Source organism: Mesoplodon densirostris, chromosome 2 (assembly GCF_025265405.1).
Source record: "Mesoplodon densirostris isolate mMesDen1 chromosome 2, mMesDen1 primary haplotype, whole genome shotgun sequence".
Classification (NCBI taxonomy): Eukaryota; Metazoa; Chordata; class Mammalia; order Artiodactyla; family Ziphiidae; genus Mesoplodon; species Mesoplodon densirostris.
In genome coordinates, this window is record NC_082662.1 from 12428825 (window position 1) to 12447321 (window position 18497).

The 18497-nt window shown below is 41.6% G+C and overlaps 1 protein-coding gene across 1 annotated transcript in view; it reads left to right on the top strand.

The window, feature by feature from the left end:
• Positions 1-622: 622 nt before the first annotated feature.
• LOC132502459 (forkhead-associated domain-containing protein 1-like) overlaps positions 623-18497 on the top strand; it is an 89338-nt gene continuing 71463 nt past the window's right edge. Inside the window, exon 1 of the mRNA XM_060118346.1 lies at positions 623-725. Coding sequence (XP_059974329.1) covers positions 633-725 — 93 coding nt within the window. The 5' untranslated portion in view covers positions 623-632. The remainder of the gene's footprint in view (positions 726-18497) is intronic.

Sequence of the window (18497 nt, forward strand, 5' to 3'; positions counted from 1 at the left end):
AAGTTGGGGTTTCTTGAGTCAAAGTTCAGAAGCCCTAGATTAATAACAGTCACAATCACAGTAGGACAAATGGGTGTTTAGTGTAGCAATCACCATTCTAGATGCTTCACATTTAATCCTCACAAAACTCTTTGGGATACAGAGTATTATTAGCCCCATTTTACAGATGAGGAAACAGAGGCATAGAGAGAGAATAAGTAACTCACCCAGAGTCACAGAGCTAGTAAGTGGTGGGTTAGTAACACTGAGTACTTGATTCTGTCAGATAACTAACCCCAAACTAAGCTTAATGGGAGGTGGAGAGCGGTGATCAGTGGAATTCAGATTTGTTTGGTTTTTTTTTTTTTGCTATTGCTTGTTTGTGCTCTGAATTACATAAAGGATGTCCTCTTGTGATCAGAAGCAAGCTCATCTATGCCGGATATCACTGTTAAGAGGACAGTCTTAAAAATGTGCGGAATTATCATTGTGATCATTGTTAAATCCAGCTATCCACTCCTACCTCTGCTGACTTCTCCTGTGGACATTATGGTGTATTCCATTCATTCTAAATATGACATTGAATAATTAGAGGACTGTACTTTTCTAACAAAATTGTTTTCTGAAAACCTTTTATAGGGAAAGCAGAGAATATGAAAGCCTATCTAAAGAGTGCAGAAGGCTATTTTGTCCTGAATAAAAGCACTACGATTGGAAGGCATGAAAATTCAGACCTTGTTTTAGAGGTAAGACCTCTTCCTTCCCAGTCCGCAACCCTCCCTACCCCTCACACCACCAAAAGTCCTTACTGTTCTGTGGACTCCAGTCTCTTGTAAAGCACAGCCTCTGGCTAACAGTCCCAGCCTTCCTCGGTGTGCCACCAATAAGCATTCCCCGCATGTGATGGGTCTCCCTGGCACATGTGGTAAGAATGAGCACAGTGCAAAGTGCGATGGGCCCTGTGTCCTTTGCTGACTGTGTGTGCAGTGTCCCACCCTGATGGCGCGGTTTGGAAGGTGGGCATAGAGCTGATGCTTGACCTTCACCTGCTCCGCGTCTGGCAGCCACGGCCACCTGAAGGGCCCAGCTTGAGCAATGGCCTCTCGCCCTTTCCAGAGCTTCTGGAGACTATGGGCCCCTCAGAGCCCTCCCCCGCCCCCGTACCTCCAAGTAGTAAATCAGGGTCAGCCCTGGGCGTGGCCTCAGCGCTCTCTCACTTCATTTCATTCCATTCTCTGAATTAGCTGTGGCTTGGTCCACAGTCCCAGCTCATTGACAGCCAAGGAAGTTGGAAGAAATTGTAAGTAAGGAATTATACAAACAGTGGCTTTGAGCCTTTTAAAATTTTGAAAGGGATTAAAATATTGAAGCAGAAAGAGAACTGCAATGGAATCCCTTTAGGACTGTGAAAGGCAGACCACTCTCGAACTTCACTCAACAGAGTTTTTTAAACTTTATTTTGAAATAATTATAGATGCACAAATGGTAGAGAGAATGGCACGAAGCATGTGTGGAGTCCTGTGCTATTTTACCACGTGTGGATTTGGGTGTGGCCATCAGGATATAGGAGTACTCCATCATCAGAGATGTCCCTTGTGATGCTCCTTTTATAGTCACAATTCCTCCTCCCACCATCGTCCCCACGCTCCGAAAACCACTAATCTGTTCTCCGTCTCTATAATTTTCATCATTTATGTATGACCTTTGCGATTGATTTTTTTTTTTTTTTTTTTAGTCAGTGTAATGCCCTTGACATCCATTTAGGTTATTAGCTTGTTCTTTTATTGCTGAGTAATAGTCCACGGTATGGACGTATCACCTATGTTTAACCATTCACTTTTTGAAGGACATTTTGTTTCCATTTGGGGCTATTACAAATAAATGTACTATAAACATTTGTATACAGGTTTCTCTGTGAACATAAGTTTTTATTTCTCTGTGATAAATGCTAAGGAGTATGATTGCATGGATTAACATATGTGTTTATATATATTCGGTTTGTAAAGAAACTGCCAGACTTATCCAGCATGGCTGTACCATTTTTCATTTCCACCAGCAATGTATGAGACACATCCTCACCAGCAATTAGCATAAACACTGTTTTTCATTTTAGCTGTTTTAGTAAGTGTGTAGTGGTATCTCATCATAGTCTTAACTTGCATTTCCCAAATCGATAGTGATGTTAAATGTCTTTTCATGTACGTGTTTGCCTTCTGCATATCCTCTTCAGTGAAATATCTCTTCATATCTTTTAAGTGTCTCTAATCGAATTGTTAATTTTTTTACCATTGAGTTTTGAGAATTCTTTATGTATTTTACATATGAGTCCCTTGTCAGATAGATGGTTTGCAAATATTTTCTCCCATCCGTAGCTTGTCTTTTCATTCTCTTAGCAGAATATTTCACAGAGCAAAAGCTTTAACTTTTGATGAAGTCCAGGTAGTTATTTTTTTCTTTTATAGATCATGCTTTTAGTGTCATGTCTAAGAACATGCCACCAGGTCCCTGACCCTGAGGATTTTCTCTTATGTTTTCTTCTAAGTGTTTTATAGTTTTATGTTTAAATCTATGAACCATTTTGGGTTCACTGTCGTTTATGATGTGAGATTTAGGTCAAAGTTCATTTTTCTTCCATGTGGATATTTAGTTGTTCCAGAACCATTTGTTGAAAAGACTATCCTTTCTCCATTGAATTGCTTTTGCAAGTTTGTCAAAAATAATCTGGCCATACTTTCTATGGGGGCTACTTCTTAGTTCCCTATTATGTTTCATGGATCTATTTGTCATAATGGATCTACCATTATGAGATAGCCTTGATTACTGTCGCTATGTAAGTCTTAAATCAGGTAGAGTGATTCCTCCCACTTTTCTTTAAAAAAAATTTTTAACCTATTCTAGTTCCTTTGCCTTTCCATTTACATTTTAGTGTAAGCCTGTCTGTATATACAAAATATCATGCTGTAATTTTGATTGGAATTGTGTTTAATCCTATATAACAATGTGAGAATAATTGATATACTCCTACATTGTCTTCCAATTCATGATCATGGTATATTTCTCCATTTACTCAGTGTCTCTCGTGAGTGTTTTGTAGTTTTCAGCATACGAGTCCTGAACATGTTTTGTTAGATTTACACTTAAGTATGTCTCTCTTTTTTTTTTTGAGTGATTGTAAATGGTATTATATTTTCAATTTTGGTGTCCACATGTTCATTGACAGTATATAGAAATGCAGTTGATTTTTGTATGCTTCTTGGTATCTTGCAACCTTAACTGCACTTTCTTATATAAGGGCTTTTGTAGATTTCTTGGGATTTTATACATAAACAATCATGTCATCTGCAAATAAGAGCAATTTTATTTCTCCTTTCAGAAAAGGAGATCTGAATGCCTTGAATCTTCTTTTCCTTGCTTTATTTCCCTGGTTAAGACTTCCAGGACTCTGCTGAACAAGAGCAGTGTATAAATCCTTATATTCGCTTGTTCCTGACCTTAGGGGAAAGCAGTTACTCTTTCACCGTTAAGTAGGAGGTTAGCTGTAGGGTTTTTATACATGTTCTTACCAAGTGAGAAATTTCCCCCTTTATTCCTAGTTTTCTGAGAATGTTTATTGTAAACGCAACAGATTTAAAGATAACTCCATGAACCTCCCCTTGAGATTCTCCTCCATGATATGGTCTCCCTTCAAGGACACAGAACATCTGTGCAGTGTGCAAAGTGGGAGGAAAAAGAAGAAGAAGAAGAACTGTAGTTTCTTCTTTATCCTAACAAGGCATAGATTTGGGGTAGTTTTATTTCCTGTCTGGCTAAAGTAGAGACAGAGATCTCTGTTTTGAACCTGACTATGATATTAGAAAACTGTAGTAATTTTTAAAAGCACAGGCTTTGGAGATAGACAGAGCTGGGTTTGAATCTCATTAGGCTACTTTGTGGCTGAGTGACTTCAACCAAATTACTTAATCACTCTGAGCTCCTTTTCCCTGTCTGTAAACCTCTTACCTCACAGGGTTATTCTGAGGATTAAGTGAGAAATGCATATAAAGAGCCTGGCATGTGGTGCTCAGTGAATGACACAATGATCATTATTATGGTCTCCTAAAACAGAGACTGAGAAGAATCCTCAGAGGTGCACAGGGTTGAGATGAGGATCCACTGACATTAATAAGCCATTTGGAAAAGGGAACTAATGAGGACAGTTATTAACTAGACAGAAATTGAGTTGCATTCATTGTATAGAAATAATTGAGTGCTTACTGCTCCTCGGACTTAGCTTAAGAAATAGGTGACTAGGCTTCCCTGGTGGCGAAGTGGTTGAGAGTCCGCCTGCCGATGCAAGGGACACGGGTTCGTGCCCGGTCCGGGAATATCCCACATGCCGCGGAGCGGCTGGGCCTGTGAGCCATGGCCGCTGAGCCAGCGTGTCTGGAGCCTGAGCTCTGCAAAGGGAGAGTCCACAACAGTGAGAGGCCCGTGTACCGCAAAAAAAAAAAAAATTCAGGGATTTATATTACTAAAAAGTCATCCTTGCAATTACCCAGAGGTTACATCTAGCAAATAAAAAAGATTGTTCTATTTGCCTGGATCAATCCTAAAGAATAGGCAGTCATGCTTCTAAAGATTTCTACTCATCAGCAAGGCTGACATGTTGTTTTGACTATTGGTATCGTAGTATTTCGACATCATTTACTCTTTCCGATAATGGAAGGTAGTTACATGCTTCTTGTTTTTAAAAATTGGGAGAAAGGAAAATATGAGGAAGAAAATAAAAGTCACTTGTAATCATTTGGCTCAGGGAAAAATCAATATTGATATTTGCAGGGTTTTAACCTCCAGACTTTTTTCTATATCCTGTAAGGAGTTTGGTTCCCTAAGGCAATAGGAAGCCTGTTTATAGCCAGGCTAGTGAGAACTGTTTATAGTCAACAGTGATAACTGTTGCTATCACTCATTCATTGCACAGTATTTACCCAGAGCCTCAGCACCAAGCCAAGTCTAGGGGTACAGTGATGGCAGAACTGGACATGGTCCCTGCCATCAGGAAGCTGCCAGGAGAGAGAGAAATAAGTCAAATGATCCCACAACGGTGTGACTAATTCCATTCCAACATTGGGGCTGTAAAGGAAAGGAATATGGAAGACAAGGAGGACTTAACTAGACAAAAAGAGAAGGGAATGGCATGTGCAAGGGGCCTGGGGTGGAAGAGCATATTGTGAATCCAAGGGACTGAGAGAAAACCAGGGCATCGAGAAGTCAGAGTGGGAAGGAGGAGAACTAAGGGACAAGTCGGCCTCCACAAGGGTGGAGATGGAAGAGAAAAAGAAAGAACAGACATGACAGGGGGATGAAATGCTGGTGCCCACCCCTCACCCTCGGTGGTCAGTGTCCTGCCAGCCATCTCCTTTCTCATGGGTGGAGCCATCTCTCCAGCCTGTGTCAGCCCTTCTAGCGTGGGATCTGAGGGTCATGAAGCCAGACTGATCTCATACACACACCCCCGATCCCATCCAGCCGGATGACTCTTGTCCCTTTTCCTGGCCCCTGCCAGTTCTGGGCTGCCTCTCAGAAAAGAACCAGAGCCTACACCATAGTCTTGTTTATTATTATTAAACAAGGCTGCTGGGATTCTCCTATTATTTGCATCATTTCACGGACGTGCAGGTATGTCTGCTCTGTCAAAGGACACACACAGCTGTAACTCTGATGGACATGGCCAAATTGCCCACCAGAGGTTTCCGGATGTGGTGTCCTGCCAGCAGTGGACGCCCGTCTCCCACTCCCTCCCCAGCCTAGGGTGCTGACCCCCCATTGGATCTTCACTGATCTACGGGGTGAAGTATGGTACCTGTGTCATTTTAATTCACATTTCTCTTATTCTAAGTGAACACCTACATTTTGAGACATAAGGTGACAGGTGGACTCTCTGTGGGAAAATTCATGGAATGAAACAGGCCTGGGAGGGTGCACTTGCTGGCTCCCCATCTGCATCGCGCTTGTCCTCCTGCCTGGGTCGTGCTCCCATTCTCCCCCCTCACCCCCACCTCACCCCTGGCTTCTCCCCAAGTGCTCCTTGCTCTGGGGGTTCACCTGTTTGGTCTCACCAGTCCTCAGGGAATGTTTTTTTGTCCCCTGTTTGGGAACTGGCGGCTGATTTCATTGGTCAGTACCCACTACAGCAATTGATGGGACTAGTTTCTCACCAGCAGATGGAGGGCTTCTAAGAGGAAAATGTTCAGAGGAAAGGGCTAGATCGTGATCTCATTTTTCTCATTTTTTTAAATTGTGGTAAGATATGCATAACATAAAATTTACCATCTTAACCACTTTTATTAAGTGTGCAGTTCAGTGGCATTAAATATATTCACACTGTTGTGCAGCCATCACCCCCATCCATCTCCAGAACTCTTTGAATCTTGCAGAACTGAAACTGCACCCATGAAACAACAACTCCCCTTGTCCCCCCATCCCAGCCCCCAGCAACCACCGTTCTGCTTTCTGTCTCTATGACCTTGGCTACTCTGGGTATCTCATATAAGTAGAATCATAACAGTATTTGTCTTTGCATGACTGGCTTCTTTCACTGAGTATAATATCCTTTCACTGAGTATAATGTCCATGTTCATCCATGCTGTAGCATGTGTCCGAATTTCCTTCCTTTTTTTAAGGCTGAATAATATTCCATTGTGTGGATTCACCACATTTTGTTTATTCATTCATCTACTGAGGGACACTTGGGTTGTTTCCACCTTTTGGCTGTTGCAAACAATGCTATGAACATGGGTGTATAAATATCTCTTCAAGGCCCTGCTTTCAGTTCTTTGGATATATACCCAAAAGTAGACTTGCTGGATCATATGATAATTTTATTTTTAATTGTTTGAGGAACTGCCATGCTGTTTTCCATAGTGGCTGCACCAAGTTACATTCTCACAACAGGGCACAAGGGTTCCACTTTCCCTGCGTCCTCACCAACACTTGTGATTTCCCTTTTTTTTTTTATAGTAGCCATTCTGATGGATGTGAGATGAAAGAAGGATCATAATCTTTTGAATAGCATACATAATACAAACAGCTACAGCATACATTTATGGACTACTTACTGCATCTCACATGGCTTTATACATCATCTATGTATGTTCTGTATATATATTTATAGAATTATATCCACAAAACAAATCCTGTGCGGGTGAGAACTACTATTATCATTATTATCCTCATTTGATGACATGGACATGGGACTCAGAAAGGTTAAGGAACTGGCCCAAATCACACAGCTAGACGGGGGAGGTGGGGCTGAGTTTCAGACTGAGCTGACTCAAGCTTCTAAAAACAGAAGCTTCACTTTTTGAGTGTAAATTTATCTTTGGGAACATCTAATATCTAAATTGGAAATTCTCAGTTAACTGAGATAACAAGATAATTGACTAAGCTAGGGAAATTCCACCCTGTGGAATCCAGAATGGGGGTTGTCAGTGAAATGTGAGATGAATGTTCTTGTGATCCTCATTCATGCAACAGACTGAGGTGGTGCCATCTAGGGGGGGAATTGGGTAAAGAGGAAACGTTGACCTGGTGCTTTCCCAGGAAGAGGAGCATTGGGGCTGTTAAGTGGGGGCCCAGCAAGAGCCACCACTTATCTCTCCAATCCAGCCAGAGTAAGTTCTCTGCTTATAAGGACTGGTGGAGTTCAATTAGTCCCACCTGGATAACCCAGGATAGTCTCCCACTTTTTAAAAAATTTTTAAAAAGTTTTTGTCTGGGTTTGGTTTTCGTGGCTGAGCACAGGCTTTCTCTAGTTGCCGCGAGCGAGGGTTACTCTTTGTTTTGGTGCATGGGCTTCTCATTGCAGTGGCTTCTCTTGTTGTGGAGCACGGGCTCTAGGCACGCAGATTCAGTAGTTGTGGCACGTGGGCTCAGTAGTTGTGGCTCGTGGGCTCTGGAGCGCAGGCTCGGTAGTTGTGGCACACGGGCTTCGTTGCTCCATGGCACGTGGGATCTTCCCGGACCAGGGCTCAAACCCGTGTCCCCTGCATTGGCAGGCGGATTCTTAACCACTGCAACACCAGGGAAGTCCTTAGTCTCCCTCTTTTAAGAGCACTGATTAATAACCTTGACATCGGCACAGTCCCTTTGGCCACGTCATGGAGCATATTCCCAGGTTCTGGGGATCAGGGTATGGGCATCTTTGGGAGACCATTCTGCCCACCACATTAATACTACCACCTGACTGGACCGCTGCTTTGGGACTGGTCTGAGAGCTTTCTGGAAGAATCAGTAGGATCAATGCCACAGGCCACGGAGAAAGATGGCTGGATGAGCTGGCAGGTGATAATACCGTTACCAAGAGGGCAGGAAGCAGGACGGGTTGAGTGAGCACCTCAACATCCCGGAAGCAGCCAGGCAGTTTGGGGCCTGGAGATGAACCAGGGGTTGGAAACACACACCTGCGAATCGAGGGGGTGGTACAGTGGCCCCAGCCCATAGACAGAGTGAGGAGGAAACGGACATCTGAGGGGAGAGGAGCCCGGCGTGGAGACCTGGAAGCAGTCAGAGAGGTGAGGGAGCCAGAGCGCTGCTGCCAGGCTGAGGGTATTCATCAAAGAGACAGCTTGCTGTGTGCCAGGTACTGTTCTGGGCACTCTCGAGTGTATTAACTCATTTCATCCTTAGGAGGTTAGTGTTGATGGCCCCACTTTACAGATGAGGGCGTTGAGGCACAGATAGGCTGAGTATCCTGCCTGGGGTCACAGGGGGAGGCTGGGGCACTGGGCACCACGCTCGTGCGGTCTGCTTTCAGGACCAGCCTCTCCTGAGGCCTTGCCGGTCCACAGGGCTCTCCCGGGGAGACCGGGGAGGAAGGATCCAGCCGACGGGGAAGCAGAGAAGCTTCTTCTTTCCTCCCACTCCCAGACTCGTCGTCTCACCAGCGCCTGGCCGTTTCCTCATATCCTTATTCTTTTGAAAACCCCATTTTTTTTTTACTATTTCTGCACTACATCCCTTTCTGGAGGCAGTGGGGGGATGGGGCTGGGGGATGGGATAGCCTAGAACCAAAAGGTTAAAAGAAATAGATAAAACACACACACACACACGTCAATTTCAAAAATGTTATCCCACTCCTTTGAACATGTCACCAAGCAGTACCTTTTGTCAATCCTACGAAGCCCAGCTTATCAAACTCATTTTTGCTGCTCAGGGAGCAACCAAAGAGAAGCAAAGAACCGTGCCCCAGGCTGCACAGCTGGAAGGTAGCAGAGGTGGGACTTGAACTCAAGGCTTTCTAACTCCAGAGCCCATCCTCTTGCTCATAATAGAGAACATTTCCCATTTGCCATATGTTCTCTTCTAAGTGCTTTTGTATGTATTATATCATTTATACGTCACCAGTAACTTATAAGACTGTCCTTTTGTTACCTTACAGATGAGGAAGCTGAGGTATCACTTGCCCAAGGTCACCCTGCTAGGAAGTAGGAGTGCTGGGCTCGAGCCCAGTCTAATAACCACCGCACTGCCCTGCTCCCCCAACCCCTGAACCACCAGGCCACGTGCCTCTCTCTGACAACTGTGTCACATGTCACAGGGAGGCCGAGAGCCTGAGGAGGCCCCCAAGGGCAATGGCAGTGGGTTGAGGACCCAGAGGGAAAGGAACCTCTTGAAGCCATTTGACAATAAAGGAAAGGATAGGGGAAGGGGCAGCATTTACAGGCCGAGGGGGTGGTGAGCACGTTCACAGGTTAGACGGAAGTTACACTGTCAAGGTGAGGATGCAGAAGAGGAGATGGTTGAGGAGAGGGACCAGACCAGGGTGGGATGAAGGCAGGACCACCCGGAGGCCCTTGGCAGCTAAGAGAAGCCTTGAAGGTCCCATCTAAGAGCTTCTCCCTGCCTGGGAAGTCCAGGTCCTGGCAGGGAGCTGAAGGCACATTCACAGGGGTGTGGAGTGATGGAAGGGAGTTTCCTGAAGGGACTCCATAGGGAGTGGGCAGGGCTCAGAGAAACCACAAAGGATAGTGCAGGGCCCAGAGCTAGTATGAGTGAGGACTGTTCCCACCCCCAGAGCTGAGGGGTGAGGGGCAGGGGCATTTCCTGGGACCCGGAGACCCCGAGGGCTGGGTAGAGTCCCTCTGAGGGAAGCTGTGTGGCCCCAGAGAAAGGAAGCCAGGGGAGTAAGTACCCCAAGCTCTCTCCTCCCTGCTCTGATCTCTAACCGCCCCCCCCATTGGCCAAACCCAACCAGAAACCAAAGACAAGGAGCCCATCAGCCCATGGATATAGCTGCACAGGTGGGCCTGCTGGGCAGAGGGCGCCGTGTAAAGGGATGGAGGAGGGTCGGGAGAAGCAGACGGAGGATGCCGGCAGGTGCAGGAGGTGAAGACCTAGGAGGTTGTTGTCAAAGTATAATGAAAAGCCTGAGAGCAGGGACCTGCTGGCTGGGGGGCCCAAAGGCCACTGGGCCAGCCTCAGGACAGAAGTGTGAGGGTGACAGGAGGGTTTGGGGGCCGGGATGGACTTGAAGGTGCTGGTGAGCTTGAGCAGGGCCCAGGCTGGGTGAGCATAAGGCATTACCCATAGGGAGCAAACAGGGAGCAAAGGCTACGTGACTCAAGGAGAGGACGAGACAGAGGATAAGGAAGGCCGGGAGTGGGAGGTTATGGTCTGAGATGGGGCTTCCCAATTCCAGGTGATGCAAGGTTGAAACCTAGCTCCAAAGGACGGTTCCAGGTACACGTCGAACCTCAGCGACAATGTCAGTGAACCTCAGGGCAACGTCATAACTAAGTCAGCTTCCCGAGGAGGCTTCCTTAAAGCACAGGGGTCATCAGAGCAGATGGTCATTGTTAATAGAAGTTTAAACGTCTCAATATTTTATGGACTCACTATATACTTTTTAAAGACATTTTAAATGCAGGAGCCTTAAAAAATGCACTTGTTTTGTATATTAGGTCCTGCCTGTCTCCTCTCTCATTATTAAATCACTCTCTACTCTGAAAATCAAAGGGTACAAATCAAAGGTACAAGTTTTGGAATTAGACTTGGGTTCAAACCCTGACATTGCCCTGTGCCAGCATCCTGATGTTGAGTGAGTCCCTTCATCTTAGCCATTTTTTAAATTGTGGTAAAATACCTATAAATTTTAGCATCTTAACCACTTTTAAGTGCACAGATCAGTAGTTGTAAGTTATACACATTGTTGTGCAACCAGCCTCAGAATTTTTCATCTTGCAAAACTGAAACTGTACCCATTAAACAATTCCTCCCCGTTTCCCCTTCCCCAGCTACTGGAAACCTCCGTTCTATTTTGTTTCTATGAGCCTGACTACTCTATGTACCTCACATAGTGGAATCATACAAAATTTGCCTTTTTGTGACACTTACTTCACATAATGTCCTCACGGTTCATCCATGTTGTAGCATGTGTCAGAATTCCCTTCCTCCTACACTGAATAATATTCCACTGTTATGGATGGACCACATTTTGCTTATCCAATCGTCAGTCAGTGGGCACTTGGGTGGCTTCCACCTTTTGGCAATTGTGAATAATGCTACTATAAACATGAGTGTACACATAAGTCTTTAAGTTCCTGCTTTCAATTCTTTGGGGTATATACCCAGAAGTGGACTTGCTGGATCATATGATAATTTTATTCTAAATTGTTTGAGAAGCCGTTCTACTGTTTTCCATATCAGCTGCACCATTTTACCTTCTCAGCGGTGCATAAGTGTTCCCCTACTCTACATCCTTGCCAACACTTGTTATTTTCTGTTGCTGTTTGTTTGTTTTTGATAGTAGCCATCCTAATGGGTATGAGGTGGTATCTCACTGTGGTTTTGATTTGCATTTCCCTAATGACTAGTAGTGTTGAGCATCTTTTTACATGCTTGTTGGACATTTATATATCTTCTTTGGAGAAATGTCTATTCCAGTTCTTTGCCCATATTTGATCAGGTTATTTGGGGGTTCTTTTTTGTTGTTGTTGTTGAGTTATAGTTCTCTATATATTCTTCATATTAACCCTTTTTCAGATTTGTGATTTGCAACTATTTTCTCCCATTCTCTAGATGGCCTTTCACCCTGTTTATTGTGTCCTTTGATTCACAGAAGTTTTAATTTTTGATATAGTTGAATTTATCTATTTTTACTTTTGCTGCCTATGCTTTTGGTATCATATCCAAAAATGCATTGCCAAATCCAATGTCATAACGCTTTCCTCCTGTGTTTTCCTCTAAAAGTTTTATAGTTTTAGACTATGTTTAAGTCTTTGATCCACTGTGAGTTAATTTTTATACATGGTGTAAGGTAAGAGTTCAACTTAATTCTTTTGCAGTCTTTCCCAGCATCATTTGTTGAAAATACTGCTCTTTCCCCATTGAATAATCTTGGCACCCTTGTCAAAAATCATTGGACCATATATGCAAAGTTTTATTTCTGTGCTCTCTATTCTATTCTATTGGCCTACGTGCCTGACCTTATGTCAGTATCACACTGTTTTGATTACTGTACCTTTGTATGCAGTAAGTTTTGAAATCAGGAAGTGTGAGACCTCCAGCTTTGCTTTTCTTTCTCAAGATTATTTTGGCTATTTGGGGTCCACTGAGATTCCATATGAATTTTAGGATGGATTTTTCTATTTCTGCCAAAACTGATGTTGGGATTTTGAATCTGTACATCCTGCTGTGTAGTAATGACATCTTAATAATATTAAGTCTTCCAACCCATGAATACAGGGTGTCTTTCCATTCATTTGTGTCTTTAATTTCTTTCAGCAGCACTTTGTAGTTTTCAGTGTACACATCTTTTACCACCTTGGTTAAATTTATCCCAAAATATGTTATTCATTTTGATGCTATTGTAAATGAAATTATTTTCTTAACTGCCTTTTCAGATTGTTCATTGTGAGCATATAGAAACACAACTGATGTTTGTGTGTTGATTTTGTGTCCTACGGTTTTGCTAGTGAATGTTATTTATTAGTTCTAAGAGGGTTGTGGTTTTTCCTGGACTCTTTAGGATTTTGTACATGTAGGATCATGTTGCCTGTGAACAGAGATAATTTTACTTCTTCCTTTCGAATTTGGATGCCTTTATTTCTTTTTCTTGCCTAATTGCTCTGGCTAGGACTTCCAGTACTTTGTTGAATAGAAGTGGCAAAAGCAGGTATCCTTATCTTATTCTTGATATTAGAGGAAAAGCTTTCAGTCTTTCACCTTTGAGTATGATGCTACCTGTGGGCCTTTCATATTTGACCTTTATTATGTTGAGGTAATTTCCCTCTATTCCCTGTTTGTTAAGTGCTTTTATCATGAAAGAGTGTTGCATTTTGTCAAATGCTTTTTGTACATCAATCGAGATGATCATTTTTTTCCTTCTTTCTGTTAATGTGATGTATTACATGGATTAATTTTCATATGTTGAACCATCAAGTCTGCATTCCAAGAATAAATCCCACTTGGTCATAGTGTATGATCCTTTTAATGTGCTGTTGAATTCGGTTTCCTCCTATTTTGTTGAGGATTGTGGTATCAGTGTTCATAAGAGATATTGGTCTGTAGTTTTCTTGTAGTGTCTTTGTCTGGGTTTGGTATCAAGGTAATGCTGTCCTCTCACTTCACCTTTTGAGTCTCAGCTTCTTCATCTCTAAGATGGAGATAATAATAGAGTCCCTGTTTAGGGCTGTCATGCAGATTAAATGATAAAAATGCACACAAAACGCTTCAGCAGGGCCCAGTTCACAGGATGCCCTCAAATTATGTTAGATGATGATAAGGATAATAATAATAATAATAATAAATAAATAACAGTTCATCTCATAGTTTGACAGCTGAGTAGGATGGAGCTTATACAGTCAGTCTGTATTAGCAGCAGGGCGTCTGTCCAGGAGCAGCATTTAGCAATTTTCCAAGTAAAGGGAGCGAGTGATATTATAGGGCTGAACTAGGAAGCTGTCTCCTGGCCTAACATGTGGTAGAGGCTCACCCAAATTTGTGGAGTCATTTAAAACTTCCTGCTTGCTTTGATTTCTTAATAATGGCTTGACAGTTTTTGAGGAACTGAAAGCAGTGAAGCCTGGGAAGAGACAAACAAAATGTAACAAACAGAATTTCTCTCATTCATGGGTTATCAAAGGTTCAAAGGACACAAAGATCAATGACAATGGTGATGAAGATGATGTGGGTGACATTTTCCAAAGAACTAATGTGTTTTCATTTTTTTTAATACTTTATTTTTTTGAACAGTTTTAGGTTTACAGGAAATTGAGCAGAGAATACAGAGAGTTCCCATATATCCACCCCTCCAATACACACTGTTTCCCCTATTATTAACATCATGCATTAGTGCGGTACATTTGTTACAACTGATGAACCAATATTGATATGCTATGATTAACTAAGTCCATAGTTTACATTAGGGTTCACTCTTTGCGTTGTACGTTCTGTCGTTTTGACAAATGTATAGTGACAAGTATCCACCATTACAGTATCATAACAAATATTTTCACTGCCCTAAAATGCCCTGTGCCCCTCCTCTTCATCCTGAGCCCCAGAGCCCCTGTGCCCCTGGCAAGCACTGATCTTTTACTCTCCTTATAGTTTTACTTTTCCCAGAATTTCATACAGTTGGAATCATACGGTATGTATCCTTTTCAGACTAGGTTCTTTCACTAAGCAATATGCATTTAAGATTCCTCCATGTCTTTTTTGTTATTTGATAACTCATTTATTTTTATCACTAGTATTTCATTGTATGGATGTACCACAATTTGTTTATCCATTTACCTTTTAAAGGACATCTTGGTGGCTTCCAGTTTTTGGCAGTTATGAATAAAGATGCTGTAAGCATGTATCCAAAATACATGAGTCTTCATGGATATAGAGAACAGACTGTGGTTGCCAAGGGGGAGGGGTTTGAGGGAGAGATGGAGTGGGGGGTTGAGGTTAGCAGATGTGAGCTGTTACATCCAGGATGGATAAACAACAAGGTCCTACTGTATAGCACAGGGAACTATATCCAATATCCTGTGATAAACCATAATGGAAAAGAATATTTTAAAAAGAATGTATATATATGTATAACTGAATCACTTTGATGTACAGCAGAAATTAATACAACATTGTAAATTGACTACATTTCAATAAAATAAATAAATAAACAATATAAATGAGTCTTAAAAGTCAACAATAAGAAACCAAACAACCCAACTTAAAAATGGGCAAAAGAGCTCAACAGATACCTTACCAAAGAAAATCTACAGATGTCAAATAAGCATATGAAAAGATGTTAAACATCATACATCATTAAGGAATTTCAAATAAACATGAAATATCTCTTCATTTATTTAGACTACTTTGACTTCTTTCATCAACATTTTGTAGTTTTCTTCCTATACCTCTTCATATAGCTAAGTATTTTGTTAGATTTATTCCTAAGTACTTCATTTTTTTTTTTTTGGTGCTAATGTAAATGGTGTTGTGTTTTTAATTTCATATTCCACTTGTTCATTGTTGGTATATAGGAAAGCCATTGACTTTTGTATATTAATCATGTATCCTGCAACCTGGTTATAATTGCTCATTAGTTCCAGGAGGGCTTTTTGTCGGTTGTTTGGGATTTTCTGCATAGACAATCATGCCATCTGCAAAATGGGCAAAAGATCTGAACAAACACCTCACCAAAGAAGATTTCTTTTTCCTTCCCAATCTATCTTTCATTCTCTTTTCTTGCCTTGTTGCATTAGCTAGGAGATACAGTACAATGTTGAAAATGAGTGGTGAAAGGGGACATCTTCACCTTATTCCTGATCTTAATTGGAAAGTTTATAGTTTCTCACCATTAAATATGACGTTAGCTTTAGGGTTTTTATAGATGTACTTTATCAGGTTGAGGAAGTTCCCCTCCATCCCTAATTTGCCAAGAGTTGTTGTGGTGGTTTGGTGGTTTGTTAGTTTATCATGGATGGTGTTTAATTTTGTCAAATGCTCTTTTTGCATCTACTGTTAGGATAATGCGATTTCTCTTCTCTGCGCTGTTGATGTGATGGATTACATTAATTGATTTCCAAATGTTGAACCAGCCTTGCATACCTGGAATAAATCCCACTTGTCTGTGGTGTAGAACTCTTTTTATACATCACTGGATTCAATTTGCTAATATTTTGTTGAGGATTTTGCATCTATATTCATGACAGGTATTGGTCTGCAATTTTCCTGTTTTGTAATATCTTTATCTGGTTTTGCTATTAGAATAAGTTTGGCCTCACAGAATGAGCTGGGAAGTGTTCTCTCTTCTTCTATTTTCTGGAAGAGATTATTGAGAACTGGTATCATTCTTTCCTTAATGTTTGATAGAATTTACCAGTGAACCCATCCAGGCCTGGTGCTTTCCATTTTGGAAGGTTATTCATTATTGATTCAAATTCTTTACTAGATATGAGTCTTTTCAGAGTATTTATTTCTCCTTGTGTGAGTTTCAGTAGATTGTGTCTTTCAAGGAAATGGTCCACTTCATTAACTTATAAAATCTGTGGGCATAGAATTATTCATAATATTCCTTTATTATCCCTTCAGTGTCCATGAGATCAGTAGTGATGCCATCGCTTTCATTTCTGATTTGAGTCATTTGTATCTTCTCTCTTTTTTTCTTGGTTATCCTGCTAGAGGTTTGTCAATTTTACTGATCTTTACAAAAAAAAGACCAAACAGCTCTTTATTTTGCTGACTTTTCTCTATTGTTTTCCTGCTTTTTATTTCATTCATTGCTTCTTTTCTTGTGCTTGTGGTAGGCTTATATTGCTCTTCTTTCTCTAGTTTCATAAGGTGGAAGCTTAGATCTTTTCAAATGTATGCCTTCAATGCCATAAACTTCCCTCCAAGCACTGCTTTCACTGCATGTTGCAAATTTTCATAGGTTGTATTTTCATTTTCATTTAGCTCAAGATAAATTTTTATTTCCCATGAGACTTCCTCCTTGACCCATCTGTTATTTAGAGATGTGTTGTTTAATCTCCAAATATTTGGGGATTTTCCAGCTGTCTTTCTGGTATTGGTTTCTAGCCTAATTCCATTGTGTTCTGAAAACGTACTTTGCATAATTTCTATTCTTTTACATTTGTTGAGGTATATTTTGTGGCCTGGAATGTGGTCTGCTTGGTGAATGTTCCATGGGAACTTGAGAAGGATGTGTGTTTTGTTGCTGTGGGATGAAGCTGTGTGGTTGCCAGTTAGATCCAGATGATGGTAGTGCTGTTCAGTTCAACTTCATTCTTCCTAATTTTCTGCCTGGCGGGTCTGCCCGTCACTGACAGAGGGCTGTTGAGGTCTCCAGCTACCATGATGGATTCATCTGCTTCTCCTTGCAGTTCTATCAGTTTTTGCCTTCCATACTTTGATGCTCTATTGTTGGGTACATACAATGAAGGACTGTTATGTCTGCTTGGAGAATCAACCCCTTTATCACTATGTATCGGCTCTCTTTATCCCTGACAACTTTCCTTCCTCTGAAGTTGGCTCTGCCTGAAATTAATAGAGCTACTCCTGCTTTCTTCTTGTGTTTCAGTATTTTAAGTGCCAAAGTGTTTGGTAGGAATTTGAAAAGTGGGTAAAGGCACAGTCATTTGAATCAGGCAAACCTGGGAACAAGCCAGGCGAGTCAAAGTGGCTGACTGTGGGCACACTTAATCGTTCTATGCCTAAGTTTCCCCATCTAAAAAATGAGTAACTATCGGACCTACTGTACAGCACAGGGAACTATATTCAATATCTTGCAGTAACCTGTGATGGAAAAGAATCTGATAAAGAATAGATATTATATATATGTATAACTGAATCACTTTGCTGTACACCTGAAACTAACACAACATTGTAAATCAACTAGACTTCAATAAAAAATGAAATTTGTTTTAAATGAGGAAGTATCCCTTTGAATTATTGCGAAGATGAAATGGGATAATGCAGTAAAGCACTTAGCCAATTTCCTGGCATTTGTGTAATTACACATAATGTGTCATTAATATATTCTACTAATATATGCAGTTATATTATTATCTATTCATATAATATAAGCTATTATTAATATAAGCTATTGGTTATAATTATATTGTGGGACATTAGTATAGATTTCTAAGTCCAAGTACTCTCTATGAAAGTTGGATGAGGCACTCTGAGAAGAGTGACTTAGAAAATAGTTGCAAAGTCTCAGGCTGGAGTGGATGGCTCATAGGCAGTGTCCTGAGGAGACAGAAGACTTCGCACGTGCCCGGCAGCCCATAGTCCAGGGCGCCGGGGCCAGGGGGGATGTGATATTTCCTCCTTGGTGCCGAGTTTTGCTCATTCTTCTTATTAACGTGGTTACACAGGAGGTTTCTAACCCCACTGACAATTCACTGTCTGGGGTCTCTCTCTTTTGGGGGAAATGGGGTCACACCAGGGCCCCTATTGAAAAATAGATCATCTTGGTTAGATAAATTCTGAGTATCTTTTAAGAAGCAGCAGTAATAATTATTCACATGGGAAAAACCTTCATTGTA